A 22749-nucleotide genomic window follows, 5' to 3' on the forward strand; every position below is an offset into this window, starting at 1 on the left:
CACAATGAGAGATCCACTATTACTGCCGGATCTCATTCTTTCCGGAACAGCTAAAAGATGGTGCCGTTTGCATGGGAAGCTCTGCAGAATCCTTGGTATCTTCTGCTTTCTGTCTCACTTTCCGAGACATGGGGCGGAATTCTCCACAATCGGCGCGATGTCCGCCGACTGGTGCCAAAAACAGCGCGAATCAGTCTGGCATCGCGCCGCCCCAAAGGTGCGGAATCCTCCGCATCTTGAGCGGCCGAGCCCTAACCTTGAGGGGCTAGGCCCGCGCCGGACTGATTTCCACCCCGCCAGCTGGCGGGAAAGGCCTTTGGTGCCCCGCCAGTTGGCGCGAAATTGACATTGCCGGGCGGCGCATGCGCGGGAGCGTCAGCGGCCGCTCATGGCATCCCCGCGCATGCGCAGTGGAGGGAGCCTCTTCCGCCTCCGCCATGGTGGAGACCATGGCGAAGGCGGAAGGAAAAGAGTGCCCCCACGGCACAGGCCTGCCCGCGGATCGGTGGGCCCCGATCGCGGGCCAGGCCACCGTGGGGACACCCCCCGGGGCCAGATCGCCCCGCCCCCCCCAGGACTCCGGAGCCCGCCCGCGCCGCCTTGTTCCGCCGGTAAGAGAGGTGGTTTACTCCACGCCGGCGGGACAGGCATTCCAGCAGCGGGACTTCGGCCCATCCGGGCCGGAGAATCGCCGGGGGGGGGGCCCGCCAACCGGCGCGGCGCGATTCCCGCCCCTGCCGAATATCCGGTGCCGGAGAATTCGGCAACCGGCGGGGGCGGGATTCACGCCAGCCCCTGGCGATTCTCCGACCAGGGGGGGGGGGGGGTCGGAGAATCCCACCCATGGTCTTTATTTTATCCACTTTGAAAAGTTAAATAAACAATACCAGTATTCAAACTCAAGTTCCAAGTGTGCGAGGTAGTCTGTAAATTCAATATTAAATTAACTGAGCAGTCCAGCATTTCTGAATTGTCTGAGCTGCCTGGGAAGGAGAGCACCAAATGACTTGCAAGATTACATTAAGCAGACCATTCCTTAAAGTCTCCACTCAACTTTCCAATCATATACTCAGTAATTTATCATCTCTGTGGGCAGAGTGTAAATCAAAGTTTGGTTAATCAAAATGTGCAGCTCAAGTTGCAGTCTAGGCATGTTGCAGTACAGTACAGAAGAGGCCTTCAGCCCATTGAGTCTGCATCGACAAAACTCCACTAAATATACACTCATTCCACTTTCCATCACTTGGCCCATAGCCTTGAATGTTCTGACATTTCAAGTTTTTATAATTATGAACTGATTATAAATTTGTGCAAACAGAAACAAGGATTGTTCCGTTTATTTTCTGCCTCTTTAGTCAGCTTGTTGAGGAACCTGGGCTTCAAATACAAACATACATATTAGGAGCAGGAGTAATAGTTTATTCGGCTCCTTGAGTCTGGTCCACCATTCATGGGTGATCTGATTGTGGTCTTAACACCACATTTTGCCTACCTTCAATAACCTTAGATTCCCGTGTTAGCCAATTATCTAGCTACCTCTGCCTTGAAATTATTTATTGATCCTGCCCCGCCATTCTCTGGGGGAAAAGAGTTCCAAAAAAAATCACAACCCTCAAGAGAAAAAAAAATCTTTGTCTTAAGAATGGAATTTCCCAATGATAAAGATACAACAGAAAGTGTTGAAGTATCATTCAAAACCTGGTAGACAGGGTTGAGGTACAATAATATATTCATTAAATGTTTGTGAAAAGAATAGCTTGTTAAAGAATTCCTTCCTTAAATCAATAGAATCTTATTATTTTGATTTGCATTTTATGATAAAGTCAATACCTTTTCAAATTGGGTATTAAAGCTGATTTTATTAAATATCGCGTATATTTTTCATATAAGGAACATGCAACTGGCACTTCTGTCTTAGTAACTGGTCCATAGTGTCAACACCATACATGGTTTTTGAAGGATATACTCCATTTGCACATATGCAATCTTCTAAGAAAATTATAGGGTATATCCTGAAGTGCAAGTTTACTGTACTATGAACAAAAACTTGCATCATTTTCCATTGTCCAGGAATACATTTTTTTTTTGGGGGGGGGGAATATGTTGGCCTAGTACCTATGCAAAATATTGTGCCATAATCACAAAATATTAAATATATTTGTAACTGACCACAGAAAGCCTCAGTCTGTTACCTTCTATCTTGTGATGGTGACTCATCGTGAATGTTTGCAAAAAGTATAGAAGATCCACAGCTGGAAGCCACAGTGTGTTGCAACAAGGGGAAATGAAATGAAAAAGCCCTGTTTACTTGCATGATATATTATGGGACTTGAATTTCAGATCATCTGTTAATCTGCTCATAAATCATTAATTTGGCACCATCTGAAGATTGTTTTTCATTGTTCACATCAAATTCCATGTGTTTTTTCTGTCGGCAAGTGTCAGTAATATTAAATGACGCGTTGTCCATAAATCTGAAATATTTGCACATGCTGTCGGAACATCTTTTTAACCATCTTCATAATGCACTTCCCACTATTTGGGCATTAAAAAGAGTAGATTCCACTTATATAAGCAGTAACCGGTTCCTTTTCTCTAATCTCTGTTCTGCAGTATATACATTGTTGGATTCCCGGAGTATACACAACCGTTGATTGACCATCTGATACAAAAAAAATTTAACCACTGGGATTGGTAAGAGAATGAGTTTGAACCATTTATGCACTGAAATGTTTTTGGTGGAGGTGAATGATTGGTGTACAATTGGGGGTTCATATATGTTTCTTTATTGGCAAGGTAGTCATAGATGCCAGACAAAGATGGATAAACTCCACCATAAATATCTAATTTATTCCTTTACCATCAATCAATTTGAGTAAACAAAGCACAATTATCTATCTTTTCTGATTGTGGAAATATTTTTATATTTGGAAATGATGAGCTGTGATCATGCGAAATGAGATCAAAATTGTAGGAAAATAATTGGGGAGGTGGCGAGGTCACGGCTGCAGCCTGGAGAGCGGGAAAGACCTCCGTTTGCCTTTTTTCGGAAAACACGCCATAATTTGTGCCACTCAGGCACTTAAGAGCTCAGCAGCAGGCCTTGCCCAGATCCAAGGACTCTGGGATTGGCGATCCCGTCCAAGAGCCACGGTCCAATCAGGTTGGCAGCTATTCTGTACGAGGAGGTTGTGGTTGCTGCCAGTATGATGCATCATAGCCACTTGAGATCTCAGATCACTGAGGGGTGCGGGTGGCAGTTTCACTGGAGGGTGAGGGGGCGGTTTGAGGGCTAGGCAGCAAGAGTGGCCACCTGGGGGTCCTCTGCTCCTTCCAATGCCCGGTCCCTCGATGAGGCGCTGTGTCACTGAAGAAGGGACCCTGGGACCCTGCAAGCAAACATGCAGCTGCTGGGGTGACAGCATGAATTCCCAATTGTGGGCAGGGTTGGATGACCATCTGCAAGCCTTCTCACCATGGATGTAATTGGGGTGCAAGTGAGAAGGTCGTGGGGGTCCTCATCCACTTGATTAAATCCTCCGCCTTCATCACCACCAAACTCGCCAGATGGATGCGCACAAGATTTCACCTGTTATGTGCACTGAAGTAAACAAATAGCGGTAGTGCAACGATTGAAGCTGCTGCGATAAATACAGATATTATTTGGAACGTGGGGATTCCTTTTGTTTCTCAGCATATTAAAAAAGGTGGAAGGTCATTCTCCAAGAAAGCTGAGTACTGGAATTTTGTATTGCTTTGAGAATTAACTCAAATCAGTTCATGAACTGAAAGTATATTGATTTGACTTCATTTGTTGTGTGGTTTAAAGATTTTAAACTTCTAAGCGTTTATTTAATTGATGTGATCCATTAATTGTCAGAATTTAAAACATATGCTGTAGCTCCTTAGCCTGAGGAGCAGATCAGGCCATCAAAGTAAGAAGCTGTCATTTTACTTCCTTTGTGGGGTTTTGATGATCTCAGAGAAAACACATAGCAGGTGGCCATTTGAGCAAAGTAGGTGGTCAGACTTGACTTTTTTTCTTGGCTATTGAGAAACTTGGCAAGGTGGTTGGTGGGAATTTTCTCCAAGGCTCACTTTTAAGAGTAAACACTGCATGGTGACTTCTTTCACATTGTGATAAATGCAAACAACCAAAGCTTTTTCTGTTCTGGCAATTTTACACTGGCAAGTATTTTTTGCGCGCCGAGAGAAAATGGTTTAATTCAACAGTGCTATTTGTGAGCCGTTGTTTATCTGTAATTTATTCTTAAACAGCTTTGAAACAGTGTTTGATTTTGTGGTTCACCAGCTTCAGTCTTATTTTTGGACACTATTACACAATGAGTTCCACTGTGATGTATATACAGTCTGATGTTCATATGTTTTGTGGAAAGGAGTCCCAGAATATTTTTGTGGTTTGCGTTCAAGATTGAAACATGACTTTCATTAAAATAATGTATAGTTTTTGTGTTTTCACAGTGCCATTCGCGAGCTCACAGCAAAGACCCTCCATAATCTTACTCCACATGCACCAGAATACATGGCTAATATTGGTGAGTGGCCAACAAAACATTTTCTCTCTGAAATAAAAAGCATTTCCTTTAATAGTGCAACAGATGCGAACAGTTGATCACACACCAATTTATACAACTGTTGCGCCGTAATAGCATTTGGTAGCATTCAGCCAACGGGAAGTCCTAAATGAAAAATAGTTTGATTGTCGACATGAGCCCACGCAGAAAATACTGTAACTTCCGACGCTAACCTTGATATTCTTAGAGAACCTGCTCCATTCTGTCCAATATCAAATTTTATCCCTGTCAAATTAATCAGATCATTCACATCTGTATTCTAGTTCTAATAATATGCCTCCCATTGTCCTCAAGATATGTGTCCCTGAATTTATTTCTGTTTTATCCAATCTCTACCTGTTTCTTTTACTCTTTTTCCTTGACATTTTAATTTATTTTTTCCTCAGAAAGATGATCATTGATATTTCAAATCAATGTAATGCTAGAACTGTGCTTGAATAATTTGCTACTGGACATCTCAGAACCTTTAACAGGCTCTGGCATGATGCTCCATTTTGCCTTCCTAGAAACCTATGGCCTGGATTCGGCACTGGTGATGACAGTCAACTTTCAGCATTTGCCATTATTCCTCTTCTAAAACTAACAATAACTTTAGATCTAGGAGTCGCTGTCAGTAATTCTGTGCTTCCCCAGTCAGTGCACTGATGAGGTCCCCCTGAATGCAGGGCATCTTGTAAATGATGCACAGTTACTCATACAGATATTTAGCTCTGCAGTCCTGCCACACCTAGCCATGAGTGGTTGACAGTTAAAAAACTCACTGGAGGGGGAGGCTCCACAAATATTTCCATCATGAATGATGGGGGAGCCTAGCATTTTGTGCTAAAGATAAGGCTGAAGAATTTGCTACAGGTCTTTAGCAAGAAATGTCGAGTGGATGACCTATTCTGCTGCCTCCTGAAGTCCCCAGCATCACAGATGCCAGTCTTCACCCACTCATTCCAGGTGGTATCATGAAATAGTTAAAGGTGCTGGATATTGCAAAGGATATGGCCCGTAACAATATTCCTGCAATAACACTGAAGACTTGTGCTCCAAAATTTTCCACACCTCAACAAGCTGTTCCAGTACAGCTAAAACATTGGTATCTACCCGGCAATATTGAAAATTGCCCAGGTATGTCTCACAAATCAGGACAAATTCAACCCAGCCAATTACCACCCCATTAATCTACTCTCATCAGTGAAGTGATGGAAGGGTGCATGAACAGTGCAATCAAATCGCAGTTGCTTAACAATAACCTGCTTACTGTGCTTAGTTTACGTTCTGCCAGGGCCACTCGGCTCCTGACCTTTTTACAGCCTTGGTTCAAACATAGAAAAAAGAGCTGAACTCCAGGGGTGAGGCGAGAATGACTGCCCTGACATTGAGGTTGCATTTGACCGAGTGTGGCATCAAGGAACCCTAGCAAACCTGGAGTCAATGGGTACCAGAATAAAACACTCCACTGGTTGGAGTCTTACCAGTACAAAGGAAGATGGGGAAGGTGGGACATGTACAAGCGGGACGGCCTGCACCTGAACCAGAATGGGATCAACATCCTTGCAGATGGCTTTGCTAGGGCTGTTGGGAGGAGTTTAAACACACTTGGTGGTGGGTGAGGGGTGAGGGGGGGGGGGTGGGGGGGGGGGGGGGGGGAGACGACACAGGACACAGAGTGTTAACACAATAGGGACACAAAATACTATAGTAAAGGAAACCAGACTGAGGGAGTTCAGCAATGTTGAGTTTCAAGGGAGTAATGGATGGCCTCTACTTTAATGTTAGGAGCATTATATGTTCATAGAATTCCTGCAGTGCAGAAGGGGGTCATTTGGCCCATCACGTCTGCACTGACCCTCTGAATGAGCACCCTACCTAGGCCCCAGCCCTATCCCGTAAGCCCACTTAACCGTACACATCTTTGGACATTATAGGACTGATGAGTTAAGGGCATGGATTAACCCATGGAATTGTGATATTGTTGCCATCACAGATGTGGCTGAGGGAGGGACTGGACTGGCAACTGAACATCCCGGAGTATAGGATATTTAGGCAAGACAGGGGAGGGTGCAAAAGAGAGGTGCTGATGAATTATTAATTGAAGAGTCAGTTCCTGCAGTAAGGAGGGATGATATCTTGGAAGGGTCTTCAAATGAGTCTTTGAAGACCCTGATGGAGCTTAGGAATAACAAGGGCGCAGTCACATTGCTGGGGTGTGTATTATAGACCCCAAACAGTCAGTGGACAATAGAGGAGCAGATATGAAGATAATTCACTGAGGTGTGTAATAATAATAATAGGGTAACTATATTAGGGGATTTTAACTTCCCCCAACATTAATTGGGGTAGTTATAGCGTCAAGGGTTTAGAGGGGGCGGATTTCTTGAAATGCATGTCAATATGTAGAAGGTCCAACAAGGGACGGCACAGTGCTGGTTTTAATTCTGGGTACGAAGCCGGACAGGTGCTCCAGGTGGCAGTGGGGGACCATTTCAGTGATAGTGACCACAACACAGTACAATTTAGGTTTGTTATGCAAAGGGCAAAAGATGGTCTGCAAAAAATGGGGGACATTCAAAAAGGTATACAGCGCAGTGGGGGACATTCAAAAAGGAAACGGGAAGAATACAGGCCCAACATGTTCCCTTTAGGGTGAAATGGAGGAGCAACAAGGCCAGAGAACCCAGGATGTCGAGGAATATTCAGGATTGGATAAGAAAAAAATGTTATGGGCCAGGGTTCAGAGAACCCCAAAGTTTATCATGGAGTTCACCTGACCCACAACTTTTAATAGATTGTGGTATGGGGAGCACTCGGCCCACTCGACAGGTGTGGTACAGCAGAAATGGAAAAGTATTTTTTTAAAGCAAAACAATGTTTATTCTATGAACTCAAGTTAACCTTTTTAAAACATACATGAACATCTTAGCAACCATCAATTCAAATACAACCCCCTAAGAATACACTAAGTAATCCTTAAGGCTTTCCTTTTAACATCCATAAGACTTAAAACACCTTTTACCAGAAGCACATTAGGTTTACATTCACTACTGAGAACATTTATACTTCTGAATTCACCAAATGATCAAGAGATTGTCTTTTGATGGCAGAGAGAACAGCAGTACACCTGCTTGGTCTGGCTTCAGCTCCAACACTGAAAACAAAACTAAAACACACCCTGCAGCCTGCTCAAAAACAAAAGTAAAAAGCTGACCGACAGCCCAGCTCCACCCACTCTGACATCACTGCAGTAGTAAACACCCATTTCTTAAAGGTACTCTCACATGACAGAAAAGAGAGGCTTTTAGCAGGTACAAACGGAGCAAATCAGCAGAGGCCTTAGTGGAGTACAGAAAGGAATTAGGAGAGCAAAGGTGTCATGAAAAAGCACTGGCTGGTAAGACCAGGGCGAATCCTAAGATATTCTATGTAAGTATATGAAGGAGAAGAGGATAACCATGGAAAGAGTAGGGCCCATTAGTAATCTGTGAATGGAGCCAGAGGACATTGGTAGGGTGCTAAACAAGTACTTCACATACGTCATCACTTGGGAGAAGGAGGATGTTGGTACTGAATTGGGGAGTGGGACTGTGAGGTTCTTGAACAGTTTGACATAGGGAGTGAGGAGGTATTGGAGGATTGGCTGGCTTAAAAGTGGACAAGTCCCCATGTCCGGATGAGTTGTATCCCAGGTTGCTGTGGGAGGCAAGGGAGGAAATTCCTCTCTTGCCTTAAGGGAGGTGCCAGAGGATTGAAGTCAGCTAATATGGTTCCATTTTTCAAGAAGGAATTGCAGACCAGTGAGTCTCTCATCAGTAGTAGGGAAACTATTGGAGAAAATTCTAAATTGAGAATTAATCTCCCCTTGGAGAGCCAAGGTTTGATCAGGGATGGTCAGCATGGCTTTGTCAGAGGGACGTCATGTCTAACAAATTAGATTGAATTTTTCAAGGAGGTGATCGGGTGTTTAAATGAGTGTAGTGCAGTTGATGTAGTTTGTTTGGATTTCAGCAAAGTCTTTGACAAGATCCCACAAGGGAGACTGATAAAGGAGGTAAAAGCACATGGGATCCAGGGTAACTTGGCAAGCTGGATCCAAAATTGGCTTCTGATGGGAAATAGAGGGTGGTGGTAGGTGGCTGTTTGTATGACTAGAGGCTGGTGTCCTGTGGCATACCACAGGGTTCAGTGCTGGATCCCTCATTGTATAAACGATATAGGTGAGAATATGGGGGGTGATAAGAAGTCTGCAGATGACACGAAGATTGGCAGGTTGGTTGATAGTGAGGAAGAAGGTCTTAGTGTCGCAGGAAAATATAGACGGGTTGGTCAAGTGGGCATATGGAGTTTAACCCTGAAAGGTGCGAGATGCTGCTCTTTCGAAGGAATAACAAGACAAGGGAGTACTCAATGAATGGCAGGGCACTAGGAAGCTCAGAGGAACAGAAGGATCTTGGGTTGCAGGTCCACAGATCCCTGAAGGCAGAAGGACAGATTAATAGGGTAGTTAAGAAGGCATGTGGGACACTTGCTTTTATCAGCCTTGCCATAGATTATAAGAGCAAAGAGGTTCCGTTGGAGCTGTACAAAACTTTGGCTAAGCCACAGCTGTCGTACACTGTGAAGTTCTGGTTGTCTAACTGCAGGAAGGATATGATAGCACTGGAGAAAGTGCAGAGGAGATTTACCTGGATATTGCCTGGTACGGAGCATTTGAGCTATGAAGGGAGGCTGGATAGGCTTGAGTTATTTTCTTTAGAGCAGAGAAGGCAGAGGGGGGGGGACCTGATAATGGCATTAAGGTTAGGCAGTGTATGGACAGGGTGGACCGTAAGCAGTTCTTCTTCTTATTTGAAGGGTCAATAATGAGGGGGCATAATTTTAAGGTGCGGGGCTGGAAGTTTAGAAGGGATTTGAAGAAAATATTTTTCACCCAGAGGATGGTGGGAGTCTGGAATGCACTGCCTGGGAGGGTAGTAGAGGTAGGAAATCTCATAAACTTCAAAAAGTGGATAAGTCTGCACTTGAAATGTCATAACATTCAAAACTATGGGCCAAGAGCTGGAATGTGGGATTAGTGCAGGTTTCGGGCACAATTCAACAAAAAAAGTGTCATTTTGGGTGCATTTGGTGGGCTGTTTCTCAGCGGCTGCGTTAGCGAGATCGTGGCTTGTATTCAAAAGCACTTAGTATGAGCCCCCACAAGGTTCTCGCCATCACTGGCTCCCTCGCAGTCTGATTCACCAGAGTTGCGCCTCAGGGGGGGTGGGGGGGAGGGGGGGGGAAAGAAAGAAAATAGGAGGCACGGCAGTTTTAGACAAGGACAGAGAACTCAGTATACGGGTAATTAGGGACTAGGGCGTGGGCAGTAGGGGACATTGTTTTTTAGGTTTTTACGTGTGTCGGCCCACGCAGTTTAAAAAATGTTAATGTGTTAAACTGAAAATTACAAATGCTTCAATAAAATATTTTCTAAAAAAAACAAGAAAAAAAACCCAAACTCTCAAGTGCCTCCTCAAGGGCATGCGTGCCATGTCTCAGAGGATGATTAGTGTCAAGCAAACTTTGATGCCTGAACAGTGTGCCTGAACTCTAGAAGCATCAGCACCATAGAGGCAACTGCTAACAATCAAACACTAAAGAGCTGGGCTTCAGCACTGAGAATCCTTTCGCAACCATAGGTTAAGTGTGGGGATCAGAGGAGGGCACCTGAGCATATTTTATTGAAGCATTTGTAATTTTCACAGTGGACCACTTCGAACTGGATCAGGCTAAATTGGATGAATTGACTCTCTTCAAGGCTATTTCCCACTTTTCCATTTCCAGCTCTCTTCCCAGCTCCTCCATACTTCCGCTTCACCTCCCTGATCGGGGCCCCTACCACTCCATCAACGCCTTGTAGATCTCTGCAATCCTCCCCTCTCCAACCCCAGTTTTTGAAATCACCTTATCCTGAAGTCCACCCTGGGGGGAGTCGAGGAAAGCTAGGAACCGGCCTTCGTACAAAGTCCCGGACCTGAAGGTATCAAAACCCATTCCCGCCCGGTAGCTCAAACTCCTCCTCTAGTTTCTTCAAGGTCGGAAAGCCCTCCTGGATAAATAGATCCCCAAATCTCTTGATCCCTGACTGCTGCCACCTCCTGAAGCCCCCATCCAGCCTCCATGGGACAAACCGGTGATTGTTACAAATCGGAGACCACACTGACCAATCCCACGTGCTGCCTCCATTGCCCCCACACCCTTAGGGCTGCCACCACCACAGGGCATGTAGAGTACCGAGCCAGCGAGAACAGCAGGGGCGCTGTTATTAAAACCTCCAAACTCGTAGCCTTGCAGGATGCCGCTTCCACTCGCTTCCAGGCCGACCACTCCCCTACTACCCACTTCCTGACCATCGATATGTTGGCCGCCCAGTAATAATTAAAAAAGCCCAGGAGGGCCAGGCCCCCCTCTCCGTGACCCCGCTCCAGGAGTGCCCTCTTTACTCTCTGGGTTTTGCCCACCCACACACAACCTGTAATTGGCACTTTATTTTTCTAAAAAAAAGCCTTTGGGACAAAATGTGGAAGGCATTGAGTAAAGAAAAGCAGTCTTGGGGGGACTGTCATCTTCACCGTCTGGACCCTTCCCACTAGCGTCAGCGGGAGCATGTCCCATCTGTGGAAATCCCTTTTCATTTGGTCGACCGCTTTGCCCAGATTTAACTTGTGCCCCCACTGTTTCGCCACTTGAATCCCTAAATATCTAAACCTCCCCGCCACCACTTTAAAAGGTAACTCCCTCAGTCTCCTTTCCTGCCCAGTGCCTGGATCACAAACATCTCACTCTTTCCCATATTCAACTTGTAGCCTGAAAATCGCCCAAATTCCACTGATACTTACATGATTTCGGTCATCCCCCCCCCCACCGGATCTGTAACCTAAAGCAACAAGTCATCCGCATAGAGAGAAACCCTCCCACTCACTATCCCCCGCCACACACTCAATGCTCCAAGGGCCATTGCTAAAGGCTCTATGGCCAGGGCAAACAGTAATGGGGAGAGCGGGCATCCCAGCCTTGTCCCTCTTTGAGATAAAAATATTCTGACCGTGTTCGGTTGGTTCTTACATTTGTCTGATACAACAATCAGATCCAGTCCACAAATCCCTGCCCGAACCCAAACCTGCCTAAAATATCCCATAAGAATGTCCACTCCACCCGGTCGAAAGCCTTCTCCGCTTCCATGGCTACTGCCACCTCAGCCTCACGCCCCTCAGCTGGCATCATTATAACATTAAGAAGCTGTCTAATATTGGACGTCAGGTGCCTGCCCTTCACAAATCCCGTCTGATCCTCACCTGTTATCTCCGGGACGCAGTCCTCTATTCTGGTTGACAAGATCTTTGCCAGTAATTTAGCATCTATATTTAAAAGGGAAATTGGTCTGTATGATCCGCAGCTCTCCGGGTCCTTGTCCTTGATAAGAGAGATTGATCCAAGGAGTTGGGAGTACTTCCCCCAATGCTATCAAGTGATAGTGTTGGGGGAAGCACTCCCAAGTCTTTGGATTCATTGAAAGCCTTAACTAACAGCGGTCCCACTAGCCCCGAAAACCTTTTATAAAATTCCACTGGGAATCCGTCAGGTCCCGGGGCCTTACCTAATTTCCATTGCCCCCAATCCGTCTATCACTTCAAGCCCAATTGGGCCCCCCAAGACTTCCACCAGCTCCTCATTTACCTTCGGGAACTCGAGCCTCTCCAGGAATTGGTTCATTCCCTCCTCCCCCGCAGGGGGTTCCAACTCCTATAAACGACTATAGAATTCACGAAAAACGTCATTAACCGCCCCGTCGGGTCCCTCACTACTTTCCCCCTCACATCCTTAATTTTCCCTATTTCTCTCGCCGCCTTCTGTTTCTTCAGCTCATGTGCCAACATCCTGCTAGCTTTTTTCCCATATTCATATACTGCCCCTTTTACCCTCCTCAGCTGCCCCTCCGCCTTGCCTGTGGAAAGGAGCCCAAAATCCATTTGCAGTCTCTGACGCTCCTTCAGGGGCTCCTCATATCTCCTATCCACATGTAAGATTTCTCCTACGAGCCTGTCCAGCTCCGCCCGTTCAGCCCTTCCTCTATGGGCCCAAATCTAAATATATTCCCCTCTGATGACTGCTTTCAATGCCTCCCACACCACCCCAGCCGCGGTCTCTCCCGTGTCGTTGGTTTTTATATACCCCCGAATGGCCTCCCTCACTCGCTCACATATCTTGTTGTCTGCTAACAGCACTGCATCTAGCCTCCACTGTGGGCGCTGAGAATTTCCCGTGTTCACCTGTAGGTCTAGCCAATGTAGCTCATGGTCCGATACTACGATTGCTGAATACTCTGTGTCCACCCTCGCTAACAATGTTTTGTCCAGTATTAAAAAATCGATCCTGGAGTACGCCTTGTGCACATGAGAGTAGAATGAATATTCCTTGCTCCTTGGCCTCTCAAATCTCCACGATCAACACCCCCCATGTGCTCCATGAACCCCTGCAGCTCTTTCGTCATTGCTGATACTTTCCCCGACCTAGAACTCCACCGGTCCAGCCTAGGATGCAAGACCGTGTTAAAATCACCCCCCATAACCAACCGGTGCGAGTCGGGGTCCGGGATTTTTCCCGGCATCTTCCTAACAAACGTGACGTCATCCCAGTTTGGGGCATATATATTTACCAACACCACTGCCATTCCCTCCAGTTTCCTGCTAACCATAAAACACCTGCGTTCCGGGTCTGTCTCCATTTCCCCCACCTCAAATGCCACCCTTTTGTTAATCAGGATGGCCACGCCCCTTGTTTTAAAGTCTAATCCTGAAGGGAACACCTGTCCGACCCATCCCTTTTTCAGTCTAAATTGATCCCCCAGCTTCAAGTGTGTCTCCTGCAACAGGGCCACGTCCGCCTTTAACTGTCTCAATTGACCGGCCCATTCAGGCTACGAATATTCCACGTAACCAGTCTGGTCGGGGGAGCTCATGCCCCCCTCCCCTGTCGATCAGCCATGACCTTTCCTTGGCCAGCCCTTAGCCATTGGCCTGCACCTCCCCAGATTCGCCCCTCGGCAGCAACTGCCATCTAGTCTCCATCTCCAGCCTCCTGGAAGTCTCCTAACCGTCAGCAGCCCCCCCCTCCCCCCCCCCCCCGTCCTCCGCTACCCCGTCACTTTTCAGCTCACCCCCACTTCGCTCCCGTGAACCAGCCTTACCAGCTAACCTAGCAGGTCGCGCCCCTGGCGCCGAGGATTCCACCTTCACATAAGTTTTCAAAACAATAGCACCAAGCACAGAAAGCAAACACTTAAGGTCGAGGCTCAACGGCCCACCCCTCCCTCTTTACAACATCTTATCAATCCCATCACCTTCAAACAGAGCTCCAAACAATGGAAGTGAAAACAAACAGGATAAATGGAAAGACAGAAAAAATTATGCTTGCAAGAACTCAGACAGATGTCTTTCCTTCCTAGAACATTTCAATTTGCGAACTTTTCTTCAACCCCCTCCATTTTCTATTTTTTTCCCCCCAAAAAAGGAAGAAACTCTTCCCTGATACATACACTAAAAGGTCAAAGTTCGATAACTCCGAGAAATCCTTCTCTTCCCTGTCATCGCAACTCAAGTTACAGTGCACCACAGAACCTTTTGATTTAAATTGCTACTGACCAGTTTTTTCTTTTTTTAAGTCCTTATGGGTCCCCAAGGTTGTTGTCTTTCATCAAGACCGACACACTGCTGTGTGCTCTGCTTCACCGAGACATGGGTCACACAGCCACACCAAATTGTGCCATCCAACCCAAAGGTTTTTCAATCCACCGAATGGACCGCACAAAGGCCTCAGGCAAGTCAAAAGGCGGGGGGTTTGCCTCCTGATCAACACCTTCTGGTGCTCGGATGTGGTGTCCCTAGCGTGCCATTGCTCCCCAGACCTAGAATACCGAACCGTGAAGTGTTGTACCTTCTACCTCCCATGTGAGTTCACCTCTGTACTCATCACAGCAGTCTACATTCCACCCCAGGCGGAAGTGAAGAAAGCAATTGATGAACTACATTCCACCATCAACAACCAAGAAACAAATCACCCCGACGCCCTGACAATCGTGGCTGGAGACATCAACCAGGCCAACCTCAGGAAGGTCCTACTCAAACTCCATCAACATATCTCCTGCTCCACCAGAGGTGCAAACACCCTGGACCACTGCTACACAAGCATCAAAGGAGCCTACCGCGCCATTCCCCGACCTCACTTTGGCAAATCCGACCACAAGTCGGTATTCCTATTTCCGGCTTACAAACAGCAACTCCAGCGTGCTGAGCCAGTCAAAAAAGCCGTGCAGTGCTGGTCCGAGGAATCTGACATCCTCTGCGATTGCTTGGAGACTGTGGACTGGTCCACATTCAAGGCCGCGGCAGCTAACCTGGACGAGTATGCTACCACCGTCACAGACTTCATCAGTAAATGTGTCGAGGACTGTGTACCAAAGAAGACAATACAGGTATTCCCCAATCGGAAACCCTGGCTCAACCAACAGGTTCACTCCCTGCTGAAGTTCCGGACGGAGGCGTTCAAGTCTGATGACCCTGACCTATATAAGAAATCCAGGTACGATGTACGGAAAGCCATCAGGGATGCAAAAGGACAATACCGCATCAAACTAGAGTCCCAGGCCAACGACACTAACCCACGATGACTATGGCAGGGCCTACTCAAGATCACAGGCTATAAAGCAAAGCCAGGCGGAATATCTGGGGCTGGAGCATCCCTACCCGAGATCTGAACATGTTGTATGCCCGCTTTGAGCAGTCCGCTAATGTATCAGTGCCACCCGCCCCAACAGCCCTGGACAAACCCATACCCACTATTACAGCCTCAGAGGTAAGAGCTGCCTTCTTGAAAGTGAATCCGCGGACAGCGACGGGCCCCGACAGAGTTCCTGGGCGAGCACTCAGAGCCTGCACAGACCAGCTGGCGAGTGTATTCGCAGATATCTTCACCACCTCACTCCTCCGCTCTGAGGTCCCCACCTCCTTCAAGAAGGCCACCATAATACCAGTACCAAAGAAGAGCATGGTAGCCTGTCTCAATGACTACCGACCGATGGCCCTAACGTCTGTTATCATGAAATGCTTCGAGCGGCTAGTCATGAGACGGAACACTGCCAGCCTCCCAGAGGGTCTCGATCCACTGCAGTTTGCCAATCACTGCAATTGGTTCACAGCAGATGCTATCTCCCTGGCTCTACAATCAACACTCGAACACCTCGACAACAAGGACACCTATGTAAGACTGCTGTTCATAGACTACAGCTCAGCCTTCAACACCATTATCCCAACGAGACTAATAACCAAACTCTGCAATCTTGGACTTGACCCCTCCCTGTGTAGCTGGATCCTCTACTTCCTCGCCAACAGACCGCAATCGGTCAGGATAGGTAACAGCATCTCCTCCACAATAGTCCTCAACACCGGAGCCCCGCAAGGATGTGTGCTCAGTCCTCTACTATACTCACTATACACCCATGACTGTGTGGCAAGATTTAACTCCAACTCAATCTATAAGTTTGCGAATGATACGACTGTGGTGGGCCGCATCTCAAACAATGACAAATCAGACTTCAGGAGGAAGATAAATCACTTGGTTGCATGGTGTACCGAAAACAACCTCTCTCTAAGTGTTGGAAAGACCAAGGAACTGATCATCGACTTCAGGAAGCGCAGCATGACACACACTCCTGTCTGCATCAATGGCTCCGAAGTGGAGATGGTCGATAGCTTTAAGTTCCTGGGGGTCACCATCACCAACAGTCTGTCCTGGTCCACTCACGTTTATGCAACAGTCAAGAAAGCCCAACAACGTCTCTACTTCCTGCGGAAGCTAAAAAAATTTGGCATGTCTGCATCGACTCTCTCAAACTTCTACAGATGTGCGATAGAGAGCATCCTATCCTGCTGCATCACAGCCTGGTATGGCAACTGCTCAGTCCAAGATCGCAAGAAATTGCAGACTGTGGTGAACTCAGCCCAACGCATCACACAAACGTGCCATCCCCACATTTATTCTGTATACACCTCTCGCTGCCTCAGGAAGGCAGACAGCATTATCGGAGACCCCTTCCACCCAGGCATCGCCTTCTTCCTGACCCTTCCATCAGGCAGAAGGTACAGAAGTCTGAAGACTCGCACATCCAGACATAGGAACAGCTTCTTCCCCACAGCTACAAGACTCTTCAACGACACTCCGTCGGACTGATCTGTTCCCTGTAAGAACACTATTCATGATGCCCTATGCTGCTCTTGCTCACATTTGTGCTTTGTTTGTTTTGTTTGGCCCCTTGTTCCGCACTGTAACCAATCACTGTTTTGTCGATGTACCTATTGTCAATGTTCCCTGTTGATTATTCTTGTGTCTACTATGCACGTACTGTGTACGTTCCTCGGCCGCAGAAAAATACTTTTCACTGTACTTCGGTACATGTGACAATAAATCAAAGCAAATCAAATCATCTTCTTCCGGCGAGCCAAAATATAGCTCCCGGTCCTCGTAGGTTACCCAAAGATGGGCCGGGTAGAGCAGTCCAAATATTATTCCCTTTGCATACAGGGCCGCTTTAACTTTATTAAAACTCGACCTCCTCTTAGTAAGTTCTGCTCCCAAGTCTTGGTAAACCCGGATCTTGGCTTCTTCCCATACGAACTGTTTTGTCTGCCTAGCCCATCTCATGATGCGTGCTTTGTCCAGGAATTGTTGCAGCCTCACCACCATCGCCCCCGGGGGCTCACAACCCTGGGGCTTGCCCTGTGAGCTCGGTCCACCTCCAATGGCCTGTCGAACGGCTCTGCCCCATCATTTTCTCGAACATCTTCACAACATACGCACCGGCATCTGATCCTTCCTTTCGCTCTGGCAGACTGACGATCTGAATGTTCTGCCTGCGGGAACGATTCTCCAGGTCTTCTACTTTTTCCAGCAGTTGCTTTTGCCGATTCTGTAAAATGCCAATTTTCAGTGCCATCCCAGTGGACTGCTCCTCTTGTTCCATAGCCTGCTCCTGTAGCTTTTGGATTAACTGTCCCTGGGCTGTCACTGTCGCCTCCAATCAGTCGACAGCCCCCTTAATTGAGGCTACCACCTTGGTCAGGTCCTCTGCACACTCCTTACGGTGCCGGGCGAACTTCTCATCCAGTTATGTAACCAACCGATCCATCGACCATTGAGCTGGCGGGGCAGAAACTAGCTTCTCTGCCATTGCAGCCACCAAGCTCAGATCCTCACTTCCAACCAGCTTTTGATTCCTTCTTTTGCGATTACTTTTTGAGCGTAGTTCCATCGGACAGGGGTTGCCTTCTACTCCTCTCACTTTTATCCACTTATGTTAGAAAAGATTTTCGCGAAAATCCAGCTTAAAAGCAGTTTAAAAAACCACCAAGAGCAGGAGCTGCTAAATGTGCGACCGTTCACAGCATGGTCGCCACCAGAAGTCGGCACTTGCGCGTTGAGGAGTGTGAAATGCTATCACAACTAACTAGGCTAATTCCTCATTTGAAATAGCCTTTGGCTTTGAAGCTAGAGGCTGCTCACAGTCAAAGGGAGTGAAATTGACTTTCATGAGATAAGCTGCAGCAGGTCTCTGTACTGGAAGTGTTTGGTAGGACAAACAGGCTGCAGCTTTGGTTGCCCCCGTTATGGATCTCCCCAATATTACAAGATTTAAATTTGGCTTGAAGGCCTCACAGAAGCAAATCCCCTCTCCGCCGCCCAGGGTGACCCCTGATCTAGAATGCTTCAGCCCTTTGAGGGGTCCCACCCCTCAAATCTTCTGAGCACTGGGGCAGCAGCAGCTCCGTGCGCCCTTGAGCTGCATGCTGGAAAATGGAAATGTCTACTCACCTCACTTCCCCTTCGTAGTCATTACGCCAGGTTTCAGTTTTTGAAAGGGAGCACTAAACGACGCCTGGGTGATTTCTCGCTGGGGAGTTGGGTAATTCCTGGGAGGCCGCTGCGTTCGACTTCAATCTCGCAAGTGAGATTGAAATGAATGCAAATGAGGGTTAATGATATTGGCACCATTTATGGGCAAGATACGGAACTCTATCAGGAGCGGGCCAGAGAATTGCAAACTTGTTTGCGCCGGCCGCGAATCTGAACTTTGGCCTTTCCTGATATTTACCCAGCTTGCCAGAGGTTAAATTGCACCCTTAGTGTAGTTTTGTTGCTGCAAACTCTATGGACCGAAGGGCCCCTTCTGTACTGCATGACTCTATGACTAAAGCAGCCCATTTGATTGGCATCCCATCCACAAACATTCACTTCCTCTGCCACAGACGTACAGTGGCAGTCATGTGCGCTGTGTACAAGATACATTACTAGAATTCACCAGAGCTCCTTGCATAACTCCGTCCCAAGTCCACGACCACTAACATCCAGAAAGACACAGGCAACAGATACATGGACCACAACCTGAAATGTTCCCCACCAAGCCACTTACTATCCTTACTTGGAAATAAATCGCCGTTCCTTCACTGTTGATGGGACAAAATCCTGGAACTCCCTAAAAGCACTGAGTGTACTTACACCACACGGACAGCAGTGGTTCAAGAAGGCAGCTCACCAGCACGTTCTCAAGGGCAATGAGGGCTGGGCAATAAATACTGGGTAATAAATTTTTAAAATATAAATAAATAATTGAAACTCCAGCATTAATCCCTGCGGAGCTCCCCTAGTTAGAGCCTGTCAAAACTGGAGTCAGTGGTGTGTTTTGGCTTTCGATGTCTTGCAAAGGAATCTACCAAACACCTTGACTTGTCCAAACCAGGATTTTTATTGAATCACGTGTGGTAAGATAACTTGATCTGTAACAGATCGCTATCATGGAGTTTCTTTGTACTCCTCTGGTCTCTGTGCCATCCCCTTCTCCAGTACCATATCCAGCCAGTGCAGAGCATGGTCAGATATTGCAATTGCCGAGTACTCCAATAGTACTCCAGCCAGCAGCGACTTCCCCACCATGAAAATATCAATCCCCCCCCCCCCCCCCCCGACGGGACCAGTGAGCGCCGCCGTGACCTGTCCAATTTTGGCTCCTGCACCAAGTTCCAGCCCCCCCTACTATCAGTTTGTGTGTGTCCAAGTCGGGGAAGGCCCCACACACCTTTTTTGCGAATCCCACATCGTCCCAATTGGGACCATATACACTTACCAGCGCCACTAGCCTCCCATCCAGCACCCCTGTCACAATCGCATACCTACCCCCCTGATCTGCAACCACCTTCTCCATCTGGAACCGTACCCTTTTGCTGACCATTAGTGCTACCCCTCGAGCTCTTCCGTCAAATCTAGAATGAAACACCTGACTAACCCAGCCCTTTTTAAGTCTCACTTGGTCCTTCACCCTCAGGTGAGTCTGATTTCCATCTAGTTTCCGGAGAGTTCTCACGAGCTTCAGTCTTACTTAAAATTTTGTTTTCATCATTTTTGTTCGGACTCTTCTGGCCCTTGGCTGCGATGAGATTGATGAAAACTGTTCTTTGGTCTTTATCTCATTGACCACATTTACTTATCTTACATGGTCAATTGTAGGACACGCAAAACATTGTTTTGCAAAATGCCCAATGCGGCTGCACCTGGAACAGACTTTTCCAAAGGCTGGACATTGGGGCATGTCGAGTGCCACACTTTTGGCAGAAGATGGTGGTGGAGGCTCCTGTCGTCCGCTTAAAATGGCTGCCCGCACTGCGATCACATTTCTTCATGGTGTGTGTCACAGCACTAATGGCGCTGGCGTCATCTTCTGAGTTGACGCCAAAATTCTTCAAGCAGAGTGTGCCGATTCTCTGTACAGCTATTTCGCTCGCCTGGCAAATCTTTACTGCCTGTGCCAGCACCAAATCTTCTTCCTGCAACAAGCTTTCCCAGAGCTTATCATTAGCTATACCAAAGACAATTTGGTCGCGGATCAGCGAAAATTTCATGCAGCTGAAGTTGCATGACTAGGCCTTCAACCTCAAGTCAGTGACAAAACTGTCAAACGATTCACCAGGTTTTTAGGTATGCGAACGGAACATGAATCGTGTCATACCTTTTAGGGGAGCAATGCCGATCAAAGTGCCTAACAACTTCATCATATTTCTTGCGATTCTCCTCAATGTCGAATGCAAATGAGTTATACAGTTCAATTGTTGTGGACCTGACAGCATTAGCAGCAATGCGATTCGCCTTTCATCAGGCTGGGCCGGCAGGCCTAGGGCCGAAACATAGAGTTTGAACTGCAGCTTGAATAGCTGCCAGTTTTCATCTACAGTACTGGATATCTGAAGCTGGTGGGGAGCTCTCAGTCCTTCCATCTCGCGCTTCAGTGTCTTCTAGTGCGTTGAGTTGCCTCAGGCTGCATTTCACCAGATCGATCTGTCTGCTGAATTCCTAACTTTGTCACTGCCGTCGTTACCTTCAAATCTTCTGCATTCTTGGTACCATGTTGTGTTTGGCTACAATGTGTTGCTAAGGAATCCACGAAATACCTTGACTTGTCCAAACCAGGATCTTTATTGAATAACAAGTGATAGTGATCTGCCACAGAGCAAATTATCATGGGGTTTTGAACTCCTCGCAACTACACCTAGCACGACTATTTCACCTGTAAGTCTTACAACCACCTGGTGTTGGCCGAATGTGACCCCACTTATATTGGAGTCTCTTGTCACATGATCACTGTCTTGGGACCGCATGGTGTGTCTGCACCACCACCTACTGGTTGGAGGTTGCACACCATCCATCTATGATATTGCTTACAGGCATATTAACATAAATGGGAATTGGGGGAAGTTGGGGTCTTACTTAGCACAAATGAAGATGGTTGTGTTTGTTCAAGGTCAATCATTTTTAAAAAATAAATGTTTATTCAAATTTTTCCAACAAAAATTTTTAACAAACAAACCCCCCCCCCCCATAACAAAAAGAATAAAGAACACAAACACCACAATCAAAAATAATAAACTACTTATACATTGGGTTTCTCCCGCATATATTAACCCCCCCATATCACATTCAAAAGTACTCTTGGGGAACCCCCCCCCGGGTTGCTGCTGCTGCTGACCTCCTCCTAGCGCTCCGCGAGATAGTCTAGAAACGGTTGACACCGCCTGAAGAACCCCTGCACAGACCTTCTCAAGGCAAACTTTATCCTCTCCAGCTTAATGAACCCTGCCATGTCATTTATCCAGGCTTCCACACTGGGGGGCTTCGCGTCTTTCCATAATAGCAAGATCCTCCGCCGGGCTACCAGGGACGCAAAGGCCAGAATACCGGCCTCTTTCGCCTCCTGCACTCCCGGTTCGTCCGTTACCCCAAATAATGCCAACCCCCAACTCGGCTTGACCTGGACTTTCACCACCTTGGATATAGTCCTCGTGAAACCCCTCCAGAACCCATCCAGTGCCAGGCACGACCAAAACATGTGGACGTGATTCGCCGGGCTTCCCGAGCACCTCCCACACCTGTCCTCCATCCCAAAGAACCTACTCAACCTCGCCCCTGTCATATGCGCTCTGTGAGTAGCCTTAAATTGTATTAAGCTGAGCCTGGCACAAGAGGAAGAGGAGTTAACCCTACTCCGGGCATCAGCCCACAGACCCTCATCAATCTCCTCCCCAAGCTCCTCCTCCCACTTGCCCTTTAGCTCCTCTACCGAAACCACCTCCTCCTCTTTCATCTCTTGATAGAGCGCTGAAACCTTGCCTTCTCCGACCCATACACCCGAAATCACCCTGTCCTGAATCCTCTGTGCTGGGAGCAGCGGGAATTCCCTCACCTGCCGCCTCACAAACGCCCTCACTTGCATATACCTGAACGCATTTCCCGAGGGTAGCCCAAACTTCTCCTCCAGCGCCCCTAGGCTTGCAATCGTCCCATCTATAAACAGGTACCCCATTCTTCTGATCCCTGCCCGATGCCAGCTCCGAAACCCCCCATCCATCCCTCCCGGGACGAACCGATGGTTCTCCCGAATCGGGGACCAAACCGAGGCTCCCATCTCGCCTCTATGCCGTCTCCACTGCCCCCAGATCTTCAACGTTGCCACCACCACCGGACTCATGGTGTACCGTGTCGGCGAGAGCGGCAGCGGTGCCGTCACCAGCGCCCTCAGGCTCGTGCCCCTGCA

General features: G+C 47.5%; 1 protein-coding gene across 1 annotated transcript in view; it reads left to right on the forward strand.

The window, feature by feature from the left end:
• Positions 1-22749, forward strand: part of tbcd (tubulin folding cofactor D) — a 375176-nt gene that overhangs the window by 164792 nt on the left and 187635 nt on the right. The window contains 2 exon segments of the mRNA XM_072483144.1: positions 2614-2694; positions 4483-4556. Coding sequence (XP_072339245.1) covers positions 2614-2694; positions 4483-4556 — 155 coding nt within the window.

This window comes from Scyliorhinus torazame, chromosome 18 (assembly GCF_047496885.1).
Source record: "Scyliorhinus torazame isolate Kashiwa2021f chromosome 18, sScyTor2.1, whole genome shotgun sequence".
Lineage (NCBI taxonomy): Eukaryota > Metazoa > Chordata > Chondrichthyes > Carcharhiniformes > Scyliorhinidae > Scyliorhinus > Scyliorhinus torazame.